We start from the raw sequence: 13,436 nt of genomic DNA on the forward strand, positions 1-13,436 counted from the left end.
TTTGCATGGGTGCACCTCTCAAGCCTGTCAAGGTCCTTCTGGATGGCATCCCTTTTCTCCAGTGTGTGGACCGGACCACACAGCTTGGTTTTGTTGGCAAACTTGCAGAGGGTGCACTCAATCCCACGTCCATGTTGCCAACAAAGATTTTAAACAGAGCAAGTCCCAATACCGACCCCTGAGGAATGCCACTTATCACTGCTCTCCACTCGGACATCGAGCCATTGACTGCAACTCTTTGAGTGCGACCATCCAACCAATTCCTTATCCACCAAGTGGTCCATCCATCAAATCCATGTCTCTCCAATTTAGAGTCAATGATGTCACGCGGGACAGTGTCAAATGCTTTGCACACGTCCAGGTAGATGATGTCCATTGTTCTTCCTTTATCCACCAATGCTGTAACCCTGTCTTAAAAGGACACCAGATTTGTCAGGCACGATTTGCCCTTAGTTGCCCATGTTGGCTGTCACCAGTCACCTCCTTATTTTTCCTGTGCCTCAGCATAGTTTCCAGGAGTATCTGCTACATGATCTTGCCGGGCACAGAAGTGAGACTGACTGGCCTGTAGTTCCCCAGGTCTTTCTTTTTTCCCTTTTCCAATCAGTGGGAACTTCCTGGACTGCCACGACTTCTCAAATACAATAGATAGTGGCTTAGCCACTTCATCTGCCAGTTCCCTCAGGACCTGCAGATGAATCTCATCAGGTCCCATGGACTTGTGCACCTTAAGGTTCCTTAGATTGTCCTGAACCTCATCTTCTCCTACAGTGGGCAGTTCTTTGTTCTTCCCATCCCTGCCTTTGCCTTCTGCATCTTGGGCGGTGTAGCTGGAGCACTTAGGGGTGAAGACTGAGGCAAAAAAATGATTCACAGTTGCTCAGTGTAAATGCTGGTGCCATCTGGGATGCTCCAGTATATCCGACCAGCTCTCCACCTGCTACTCCAGAAAAGTGTAAGTCTTCTTTAGGTCTTGTTGCTGTATCTTTCATCCCTGTACAGATACATCTGACATCCTAGACCCTAGAGACCTGTGGTTAGGTACCTCAATCACTCTCTTAACCTTTGATCTAGCAGGGAGTGGAGGCTTTTTTTTTTTAGTGTTATGTTTATTTCCAATATGGGTAGTTCTCTAATTCTTAAGCTGTCTAGTTGTCTGCTGCTGCTGCTTTTCCTGGGAATCAGTCGTGACTCATTTGGAAGTTTCACTCCAGACTCTTGTTTCTTGAACTAAAGGAGAATTGCCAATAGCTGTATTTGCATAAGCAGTACAATTTGTATGAATGGGCCATTAGAGACAGTTATCACAAATCCACGGGATGGTAAGATGCTCTATTTGACCAAAAGCTATTTTCCATATGATTGTTAGCCTTGACATCTCATTGGAGGTGCATAACTGAAGAGGTTTCTGATGGAGAAATCCATATTGGATACTTACTCATCTGAGTTCACTGAAGAACTGAATGTCCAACCAAAACATAAGTGAATAGCACTTGTTAAAAAAAATACAGGCCTGAGCTTGAAAGCTTTTGGACTCACCAGAGGAAGTTTTTTTGTTGAGATTCTGTACTTCATAACGTTGAGGGTGCCAAGGACCAACATTTTAGAGCACTGAAATGTTTCTGCAAAAAACTCTAGTTCAGCTTTGAGTCAGTGTCCTGACCATCCTACTCCACACTAGACAGTTTATGGTCTGTCTGAAGGTTTGTCTGCAGGCTCAGTTTGGTTGCTGAACTCTGGCACTGCTGGTGTAAGCATATCAACTCGATAGTAGATGTTACAGATGCCAGGCTGCAGAATTTGAAAACACCATCCAGATTTGCTGAGATGTTTCCCATTGCTTTGGTAGCCATGACAATGCCTACTTGATCCAAGAGCCAAAAGACCATCCTAGAAAGCAGATGGGTATCTGGGGTGGGAATTCATCAGAATTTAGGCACTTCATTCCCAAACTGCAATCCTAAGAATAACAGATCAGCCATTACCTAACTCTGGAGATATGTCTCAATTCTTAACCCTCTGTTTCCAGGTTGTGTGTTTCCTGCCGTCTGCACATCCCAGTCTCCACAGAGTTGCTTTGTGAAGCAGCAGCTCTGCTCATGCATAAACTAAACTGGGATCCAGAAAGCAGGAGTCATTTCATATAGATAATCTGAGGAAAATAATCAGAAAGGCTTTCTCAGGTGACATCCACTGTGATAAAGAATTAGCTTTTGCTTCTCTTTAAACTCTCCCCTTTTATAAAATTAGGGCTCGGTGATTAGAGCAGTTGTTCACAGGGTGGGAGCCGCAGGCTGACTCCCTTCTTGCCTCTGATGGCTAAATCCCAAGGAGTAGGCCTGGCCCAGCAGAAGCTGTTAGTGGGTGGCGAAGAGGAGAGGACAACACTGTCACCCTTTCTGTTGAAGCTGTCACAGTGCAGGAAAGAATTCAGGCACCAGAAGTGGTCACCTACTGATTCAGTTCCTAAGAAAATGTGGCCCATATCACCCTCTTGATTCCCTGCACGGGACTTCGCTCAATGCACTCAGAGGCTGAAAACGTTGTGCTTTAGACATTTGAGGCATCAAGTCTCACCTGGAAGTACAAAGGCACCTTAAGACGAGATGTTTTTATCTGTAGTTAGCCTTCCAGGGAGCGTATTATAATTCCCAGTCAAGACAACCAAATTCATTTCGATGGAAGAAGGTAAATGCCTAAATTTACAGGCACTCCATCACATTATGGCTCTGCAAGGAGAAAGTGACAGCAGGGATATAGTCAGGGGCCTAATAAGGTGAGCCTGTTCCTGCAATCCATTTTGAAGAGGATGCTGGTTAAGACAGACCAGTTTTGATTTTTGTTTTCAAACCTGTTTAACTGATGACTGGCTAGAAACAGCAAACCTTGTGAGAAGGAAAAGATACATGTACTGAAGAAAGTTAATTCCCTGACATTTTAAGATTCCATGCATTATTTTTTCATGTATTTATTTTTGGAGAGAGAGGAGGTGGGAGGAAGAGGTTCTTGTTCCAGTTTTATGTCCTGTTATTTGGAGACTGCAGGTTGAGAGCTAGTGTGATATTTTCGGAGCCTTTCACAGGGATTTAGGAATGAGCATAAGCAAGAGCTCAGATAAAAGGTGTGGTGAATACCTTAAGGTTAATACCTTACCCTGCTATAAAGAATGTCCATGCAGAAAGAAAGTAAAGAAATAAGAGGCACCTTCGGACGTCAGGGATCTGCTCCCTCCCTGTCGTTTGTCTGTGCTTTACATGCACATCTTCACTATGGATAGATATTAGGGGACTAAAGAAGGTTGAAAGTTGACCTAAATATGCTCTTCTTCCTTACCTGGTACTTCTGTACAGAGCACTGAGAATGAAAATACATGTGCTTTAAAAGTTAAGGTAGATCCAAAAGCTAACACAAGTATTCAAGTGGAAGGGGGAGCTAGAAAAAGATTGTGTTGGTAAATGTCTCAGTACCTGATTTTCAGTTTTGAAACCTCTGTGTCCTTTCTAGTGCCTTGTGCCAGTCACGTAAAGAGAAAGACTAATCGGAAAACTCTTATCTGGGTAGCAGCATTTGATGCCTCATCTTCCTAGTGTCTGCTCTGTACTTGTCTATGCGTGTTTAGTTATTTTTTCCTTGCAGTACTATATGGAGCATTATTGCTCAGGTGTACGCGGCAGAAGGATAATGCATTTCATCAGCACCCAATAAATGGGCGTTATTTAATGGTTTTTCAGATGCATAGTTTCACTCTTAAACCCACTGTCAGGAAAAGAGTATATGATTTTGGCCTGAAAATGTAGAGCACAGATTATATGAATGGTTTGGTCAGACTCAATTCACCCACCAAGATGATGATCTGTTCTGCCAGTTAAGTGACATTTTGGGGACATACATATTTGTAGTTGTATAGATAATTTTTCAGGAATGGTTATTTGATGACTTTGCTGTTTCTGGCTGAAGATTTAGGTCTGTATGCCTACGTGGCAGGTGCATTTCTAATCTCCTCTTTATTATTTTAATAATTATTTTTTGAAAAAAAATTACTCATAAAAAGAGCTTTTTTAAGTAACAGATGATATATTCTGTTCAAGCTGAAAAACCACTGTATGTAAAACAAGAGAGGCTACCAACTAATGGAAAACTTACAGCACAGCGATACAAAAGCTGTATATACGAACAGTTGTATAGATACACAGCAGTATCAAAATACAGTTTAACAGATCCTGTGCTGTGTTTTGCAGCATGCTCTCTCTGACAAGGCCAATGTGAAAACATTCGATCCAAAGACAACCTGTTTGCAAGAATGCCTTATCACTACTTTCCAGGAAGCTTACTTTGTTTCAGAAAGTTTTGAAGAAGCCAAAGAAAAGATGAGGTAAATTATTTCCCTTGACATAAAAATCTAATTTTCTCTTCTTTAGCAGTTGAAAAAAGAGAAGTGTTAATTTTCTTTTTTCTTTCAGGGACTTTGCCAAATCAATCAATCGTCCCTTCTCTGTGTATTTCAATCCATATACGCAAAGCATTGAGATTCTGAAGGATACCAGGAGTATAGAAAATGTTGTCCAGGACCTCCGCAGCGATCTAAACACTGTATGTGATGCTTTAAGCAAAATGAACAGATATTTAGGGATTTGATATGTGTGGTACTGTGATTTGCTGTCAGTTGCTTTTTCTGTAGCCAGTCTAGTAACATCACATGATATGGCTAACTTCTGAAACCCATCAATTTTCCCTTTACAGCTTGGCCTGTAGCTTGCATCATTGTGTAGCTCTGTCTAATTGTAATGTCCAGACAAACCAAGGCAACGCTAATTCGTAAATGCAACATGGAATGTGGCAGAATATAATCATCAATTCCTCAGCACAATGTCATGTATAAGTACACCATTAAAAACTTGCCTGGCAATGGTTTTGTTTCCATGAGATGATTCACCTCAATGTATAAGAAATGGTGTTGCTGATTTCATTAAGTCTGAGTTTATTTCTTTATAATCCCTTTCCTCCCATAAGAATCCAGAAAAAATTATTTGCAACATTTTCATTTTCTTTGTAAGAGAATCTGTATTTCTTTCTATAGTGGTGAAGACAATGTTTTGCCCATATATCTGTAACAGAACTGAGTGTCTCTTGTGACTGAACAATACAATTTATATACCAGTGCTGAGATCGGGAAGGCTATGTATCAGTACTAAAAGGTCTGTGGAGATTACAGATTATGAGAACTCACAGCTGACAAATGTTCAACGTGGCTGAGTAATTGCAACACAATAAAAAACCCCCAAGCTTCTGACTATTCATGTAGAAAGGTAGTTCTAGTTCATGCATGTGTTGCCTGTGACAGTCCTGAGCATAATTCCTCTGCGAGGGCTATCCGGGAAGAAGAGAGGAAGTGCTTGTGTTAATTCCGGGTTGTTAGATGTGAATATAAAGCCCTTCTACATCATTGTGTGCCTTCCGTGTTCCCTTGTCTTTTGAATGTACTCCTCTTGCATTTCATGCATAATTTGCCTTTCCCTGTTATGCCACATTCAACCTTGACGTGGCCATGCATGACTGGATCTATGCTGTATCAGTATCAGCACATATGAAAGAGTGAATATGGAAGTTGTTATTTAATTATAGCCAAGATGATTATCAGTTAGTAGATTACTTGTGGGGTGATTAAATCATAGAGACACCCAAGCTGCGTAGCTTGTACCAGATGGATGCAGGTAATGCCTGGGTTAATAAACTCGAAGTTAGCAAGCTCTGACAGAAGTACAAGCTCTGTCTGGGGAGCACAGTGCAGAAATACTTGAGCCGGCTCTTATCTGGAAGCAATAATTATGCATGTCTTTCCTTTATCTGGGTTATTCTATTCTCCTATTAGCCAAGATAATGGACAGTTGACTATATTGTGTGGACCCTTCTTAATGGAAACCACATGGCTTTTGCAGATCATGTCAGTATGGGTGAAAGTGTCATAGCTTCTCTACATATATGGAAAATAGGTATCTATTGAAGCTGCTCTCCCAGCTGAAAGAGTCATGCAAATACTCTTAAGTGTTGCTAGCAATTTCAGCATAAAAAGAGCACCACTTGATAGTACCAGCATATCCTTAAATAAGAGGCAATCTATAAGGATAATTTTCACAGGGAAATCTGCCACCTCCTCAAAGATAACTATGAGATAACAGAAAACTCTCTTTTCTCTGCTTGGTCCCTGCTGCATTCTAATGCTGCTGTTAATAAGGTGTGGAAAAATTGAGTTTTAGATTTGACTGTGACTGCCGTTGGTACAGATGAAGAGCTGTTGAATTATCCCATGGGGATCAGCATGCCGGAGGAGTTTTTAACTTCCCAACATTAGTGCTGACTCTGTTAGCTAGCACTTATCACAGAGGAATCACTGGCAACCTTGGCATGGAGGTTTCTCCATCTTTATTCCCATGGGATCTGATGAACCCCTCATAGCGCTTTGTGGAGAAAATGGACTGTACTGAGATTTGCTTTAACTGGTCTGAAAAACTTACTGTGCAAGGGATAGTAGATCTTACTCAGTGCAAGAACTGACACAGTATTATTGCTTGCTTAAGTAAAATAAAGCCACAATGAGTAACAAAGATCCAGAGCGTACAAAGTTACTGAGGCTTTCCCTTGAATCAGAATTACACAGGAAAACTTAAATACTTATAATATCTGGATTTATTCTTGACTTTTCTGAATAGCTTAAAATAAGAATTCCACAGCAGTAAAACAATAGAAGCATATCTTTGTTTTGTTTTGTGCTGTTAGCGAGTAAATCTTATTATGGATTAGGGAGAAACCCTTGAAATCCAATAGTCATTTTAGGACTAATGATGGCAAGGAAACTGTCTACAATGAAGATGTAATGTCAATGAAACAGAACATTGTCAAAGGATAATGGGCTCCTGCTGCTAGATATATGCTTAATCCAATGATTTTATTTCTATTATACAACATGATTAAAAATAAATTAAATATAATGGGCTAAGGAATAATAGTGATTTAGAGAGACAATCACTCATTGTTCTTACGTAGCAAAGCTATCTTCTTACAGGCTGCAGAGCAAACTGGCTTTGGGCTTCAGCCAGTCAGGAGCCAGGACTGGGAAGGAATGCTTTAAAAAGTGCACTGTTGCACTTTTATGAATCAAATAGTTCCAGCTTAGCTGAAATTCTTCTCTACGGTTTTTATTAGCAAATTAAGATCAGCCATGCAGCAATCTCCTTGGATGACAAGCTCATTTAGGCATAATGAGGGAATTATTGACAGTTATCAAATTACACTAACATTTCATTTAAAATAGGCCATATTTATCTAAGGTGCTTGTTTAGCTTTAGTGAGCTGGACTCTGGAAATTGGACTTCTGGCTTAGGCTCATTTATTTCCTGTGTAATTCTGAACTGATGCTTTATGGGTCTGAGATATATGCACTTGCTTTGCCTGCACAGAGTAAATGGGCCCGAGCTTAATGAATGTAAAGCATTGCACTGTTTACTACCATGCAAAGTCTAAAATGAAAAACAACACTCCGAGACATTGCAGCAAATACAAATACCAAGTTTCATTTGCAAACCAAGACATGGTTCATGCATTTTGTTTCATTTGTTTGGTAGAGGGGATGGAGTAGGGAAGGTGTTAATGCAATACATTGTGTTTTCCCTCTCTACTCTTCAAGACCTGTTTAGAAGCCTGTTTTAAGTTTAGCCCTTTAGTACACTTTCACGAAATAAGGTGTGTTTTCCTTTCTTCTTGTTATGATATCCTAATGTGATGGAGAAAATTCCAGAAATTCACTGTACTGTAATGTATATTTACTGATACGCTGTAATGGATTACAGAAGAAAGTTTCACATCTTTGAAAGGACAGCCTGGCTCAGAGAGCTAAAGCTGCTGAAGGCTTTCACCTACAGGCTGCTGGTACAAATCCAGCCCAGTCAGCAGTTACTGAAAGCTATCACCAGCCAGCAGCAGCCTGGCTTCTGTGTGATGAACTGGGAAGCTGGGATTGCTTAGTTTGGAGTAGAGGAGACTGAGGGGAGATGTGATAACCTTTTTCAAACACACAGAAATAGCTGCAGAAACGGAAGGGACACGCTGTTCTCTGGCCTCGAGAACTAATGGACTTAAATTGCAAGGAAAGGAGCATTAAGTTATGTAACGGTGAAACATGGGAGACAGCAGAGCCTCCATCAGTTTTTAAGAGAACAGGTTAGGCTGCTATCTCTCAGGAATGATAATAGCACAGTCGGTCCTGACTTAAGCCAGGGGAGAAGCTATACAATGTCTTGAAGTCTCTTAGAACAACTGCCTGGAAAAGGCTTCAGCCTGCTCATGAAAGGGCTCCAGCCAGCTCACAAAAGCGGTAATGGTCAACAACCACCACTGTGGAGCATTTGTACCTCACCTGCACTTCTGCCTCCTCCTTCAGTCTTTCACCAACCCTAAAGAGTGGTTCTTCATCTTTCTGTCTTCCCTTAGGGAATGAATAGGATCCATAGTGGAGTGTAGCCTTAAATGCTGACTGTGGTGCTCTATTTTAACTTCATAGGCTGTTTGAGAGAGCTCTGTGTGCGAGTTACCTGCTAGTGCCCCAGAGGCAGAAGACTGATTGTGAGCAATCAGCATTTGTCCTTTTTGTAAACAAGGTTTAAAGCTGCTCAACTTTATAAACAAAATAGAAATGCATTTTTCGTCCTATCTGTGCCTGCGTTTGGGCTGTCAGGAAGACTGTGCTCCCTTGAACAATCTGGAGAACCTGGAGCTCTTCCAAGCTCCTGAGCCTGAGTGCTCCAGCCACGCATCAACCTTGTGTTTTGCTGAAATCTGTGCACAGAGCAGCCTGTTCTCCCTAACTCCCCTGCTTTCCAAGGGAAAGAAACCCACTGGTGTTGTCCAGAAGGGAGCTTTGATTTTGGCCCCTGATGTAGCTGGCCAGGGAACGTGGGGACCACACCTGCTGCTCAGCCCAGTGTTACATTAAGGGCCAGGTAAGGATCAATGCAATGCCCTTCCATTCAGGAAATCAGCTTTCCACCCAATCTGGACACTTCTCTTCTTGTTTCAGCAGGACAGTCTATGCCTTTTTAGAAATATGGCAGCTTCCCTTCTATCTCAGTAGGAACCATTGTCGTATTACCAAATAATTTGCAAAGGGAATAATTGTGGTATTGTTATATAATGGCTGTGCTCTGTGGTATCAGTCACTTGAAGTATGGACATGTTTCACAGACAAATACTTGCTTTCTCAGTGAAGAACAGGTCAATAGTGACAGATTCCTCTTCTGGGCTTCAAAGTACATTTGAGACATGGAGCTAATAGATTCTGGTTACACTAGCAAATATTTATTAGTAATGAGTCCCTCTAGTTAACATAGTGAAGGCTGTAGAGATGTCCTTGGCATCGTTATTGGCAATTTCCTGTAACTTAACAGAGCTTGGAGGCTAAATAATGTCTTCCTTGGCTGAAATACTCCATGAAACCTGTGTTGTTTCATTTTGGTACTGGTCTGAGAGAAAAGGTAAGTAAACACAAAATAATCAGAATTCAGTGATGTCTATTCAAAACATTTTGCAACAACTACATTTAGTTTAAAAAGGCCCTCCAACATCTTAGAGTAAGAATTCGTATTTCTTTGCCGACTGCTGAGATGTTAAGGTGAGACTAAAAATAAGTGCTGGCATCTACTTGGGATTTGGCCTGGAGTGGACTATTCAGGTGGAATAAGTGTGAAATGGGTTACATAGTCACGTACTTTAAAATGCAAGTGGGTGATGGATATTCAGGTGGACATTTTTTTAATGTAGTCAGAAGTTTCAAATGTCCAGGAAAAATAATGGAGAAGAAGCTGCTGTTGCCATGCTCCACCTTTGGAGGAAAAGAATTGAGTTTGCAGAGCAGCAGGAGGTAGATTTCAGTCTGTGTTAAACTGGCACATGACCTGAAATACAACCCAAATACGCCTACACCACTGGGTTCTGCGTGAGCTCCGGTGTGAATACAGTTCTGATAACAGAGCAGCAATAAAGCACTCCAGAGCCAAACAGCCCTGCCTCCCCGCAGGAGATGAAGTGGGTGATTTGAGACCAGCATCACTTTTATTTCCTATTAAATCAGTTTTGTTTTCTATTTCCTTTGCAAAATACCTTTTGAAATGTGTTACTATTTTATTTTTCCATAAGGATTATAAAGAGAGATGTTAATTATGGAATGGTTGAGGTTCTTAGCTCTTTCTGCCTCAAGCTTTTCTTATTGCCATCAAACTCCCTACCCAGTCTTGCTACTCTATATGAAAGTAGAGTAATGCTGAAGACGTGATGCTGTCATTTCCCAGGGTTTGACAACTGATGGGTACACCTAAAATGCTACCCTCCCTTACCATCCCTCCATGTAGTGAGTTGCTAACCTCAGAGATGTGAGTAAGGCCAGTTAATGGTAAATGAGTTTAAGGTTATGCACATAGTGGATTTGCCACTCTGGCAGAATTTGTCTGGAGGATCAATTTGGTTGAATTCCCTTTTAATGATTACACCTGATAGATCACTTGCAGGTAAAGTTATGAAAAAGCAAGTATCTCACATCAGATGGGAACTGGGGAGTCAAAATCTCAACTGCTGCAAAACCAGCACATGTTCAAAAAGGCATTTTAGTGCCAGTGCCAGTCAGTTCAGTTAGAAGTAGCTCAAAATAGATTTCATAGTTGCTGGACAGAAAGGCTACATTTTACCTTCAGGTCTCGATCCAGCCACTGTTTTCTGAGATAGATCTGTGTCTGCTGGAGCAGGAGCTAGAGCCGTAAGTTGGGCACGCAAGGCCTGTTCCTTATTTCATTTGCAGGCGTTTTTTTAAAAGCCTCTTTTGCAATGTTATCTCCAGAACAAAAATGCAGTGCGCAGAAGATGCAGAGGCATCGAGGTCTGGTCTTTTCCGAGATCTCATTGCTTCTTCCCAGTGTTGGTCAGCACAGTTCCTGCATCCAAGGGAAGACTCTTGGCCCGTGCTAATGGTTGTACAGATACAATCTTCCTTGCCCCATTTCAGAGGCAGAATCACTTTAAAGAGCTTGCTTAGGAAGCCCGATGCTTGGGCACTGTTAAAAATGTCAGCAGCTCCCCCAGCCTCACAAACACGAGGGAAGGGCATGGGCAACCGTGTGGTACCAGTAGGCGAGTACTGATTTTCTCATCGCAACGTCGGTGCAAAATCTGGCATAGAAATGACAAGGGGTTTGTGTGGATTGAGTTTTGATATGCCATCTCAAAAAGCTCAGGAGAACCAAAAGTGGGGCTGTTTGCAGCTGTATAGGCACAGAGGCCTCGATATAATTTTCTGTGTTTTCCTGCCATTACCTTATTTCCAAAGGAGAGGAAGAGCGCTGTATTAATGAATGCTATGTAAAAGCTGTTGCGTTTTCACTGAGCGATAGCTTGGTTTGTCGGAGTTGGGAATGAAGACGTGGTTAGAGGGAGCGAATTAAATCTCAAATGTAATGCCTCTGATTTGCAGACGGGAAAGGGGAAGTGCTGAGTGAATATAGGAAATTGCAGCATTATGCGTTGTGAGAGCAATTCTTTCCATCCTTGTAGCTAATGGACTGAACAGAAAGTGAACAATTTGTTTCATACAATGATTCACCAACACTCTGACAGGGTTTCCAATTCTGAGCTCAGTTTCATATTCAGCTCCCTGTTTACTAGTGAAATAGTACAATTATCTGTCTACCTCTTACATTTTATAAACAGGCAAGGCTGCGGTATGTGAAAAGAATAAAAATAACTGTATAAATCCTGGTTGTTTAAGGCTGGAGGGAAGGGAAATGAAGCAATTGTTATCTTTCCAGTGGTCTATTGGAACACTCCTCTAAAAATGAAGTTAAATTCCCTGGGAAAATAGGTCCAGAAGAAAAATGCCAAGGGAGCTCAGTTTTCAATTTCTATTTAATGTTTTCCCCATCCAGGTTTGCGAAAGGAAATCACAAAACATTTCCTGTTTGAGTCCACTTGTCAAATTGTCGATAGTAAAGTAGCCTGAACTGTTACAGCTGAATTGGCCACATAAAGCTCTGGTGAAAACGGGATGCTTCTCCCAGAGGCATTTGGTAAATGTGCTAAACTGCTTTACAAGACAGGATGACATTTTTTCTGCCTTTAACCCCAGTTTTATTGAGAATAGAAATCACTTGAACTATAAGGAGTTTCAGTTTTTAATCTGGAAATGTTTGTGAGCCAGCCCTGACTGCATACATTTCTTGCTCGTGGGGTCAGAGTGTTCGGCTGAGGAAAAATCTAGGACCAGCCTGCCAGAAGAGCGTAATTAGTCACTTGTTAATATTGACTATTTATGGTACATTAGTGCTTATCAGGGCTATTTGGAAGGAGATTCTGGACAAATATATTGTAAAGGGGCGACCCCTGTCCCAAAGTATAAATTCAGTAGAGCTTTTAAAATCCAGTGAGAGTCAGTGGGTTGGGTGGAAGAAGGCGATGGCTATAAAGATGGCTATGAAAGCTATTAATAAGGGTAACAGCCTGCATAGTTGAGGGTTTAGGAGTCTTATTTCAAATTACATAGCTAAAATACAAAAAAGTTAGAAGTCAGTAGCAGCAATTACTTCTTGCAGTCCCTCCTGCTTAGATGGTGATGAGACTGTCACATCATGGGAGAATCTGAGTCTAACCCTTATGCTCACCATAAACAATGAGTATAAAGTTGATGCTAAAAATGCTTTTAGTCTGAGAGCTGCTTAAATTGGTGGCAGCAGCAGCAGTCAATGTGGGTGCTGAAATCTAGGATCTCGCTGAGGAGGTAGGGTGGGCAGCGGGGGGGACCTGCCTTGTTGGGAACGGCACCTGTCAGTGGCTTCAGCGCAACTGAAGAGCATGAATTTCATAGCACCCATTTGGCACATTGTTCCTGGAGACCCAAGGGGGAACTCTGCACGGCAGAGGGAAAGTATCTGCCTTTTTCCTATAGATAAAATGGAAAAGGGGCAGAAGGTTAGACAAAAACAGCCTACATGACTTCGCTAGGGGAGAGGCATTTAAGCTTATCAGTAGCAGAAGAGTTGGAGTTACCTAATCTTAGCATATTAAGGAAAAAAAAAACCCACTTCTTTCTTAGTTTGTTTTAAATCCTAAGTGCCAGTACCTCTGTCCTTGCGTAGGAAAAGAATCCTCAGTTCTAGGGCTACCTCTCAATGACACTGGGATAGATGTGCCTGGTTAAATGTCTGCTGAGTCTGTGGGTGATTTTACTGCTGCCATTTCTGGAAGCGGTACACTTGGCCTGGGTTTGCTGGGCAAGCCAGCAGTACTGGATTCATGGCTGGGATTTGCCGTGGTACAATTAATCTGCTCCCTGTACATCAGAGAAATGCAGCATTCCCTTTGGATTGCAGGAGTGAATACAGGGCAATAGGGGCAAACTTGTCCCA

The 13,436-nt window shown here is 41.7% G+C and overlaps 1 protein-coding gene across 1 annotated transcript in view; it reads left to right on the forward strand.

The window, feature by feature from the left end:
• The window catches only part of TPH2 (tryptophan hydroxylase 2), a 51,404-nt gene extending 46,136 nt beyond the window's left edge, over positions 1-5,268 (forward strand). Inside the window, exons 10-11 of the mRNA XM_010561789.1 lie at positions 4,239-4,372; positions 4,461-5,268. Coding sequence (XP_010560091.1) covers positions 4,239-4,372; positions 4,461-4,635 — 309 coding nt within the window. The 3' untranslated portion in view covers positions 4,636-5,268. The remainder of the gene's footprint in view (positions 1-4,238; positions 4,373-4,460) is intronic.
• The last annotated feature ends 8,168 nt before the right edge of the window (positions 5,269-13,436 follow it).

This window comes from Haliaeetus leucocephalus, unplaced genomic scaffold (genome assembly GCF_000737465.1).
Source record: "Haliaeetus leucocephalus isolate CR32 unplaced genomic scaffold, Haliaeetus_leucocephalus-4.0 Scaffold151, whole genome shotgun sequence".
NCBI classification, from domain to species: Eukaryota; Metazoa; Chordata; class Aves; order Accipitriformes; family Accipitridae; genus Haliaeetus; species Haliaeetus leucocephalus.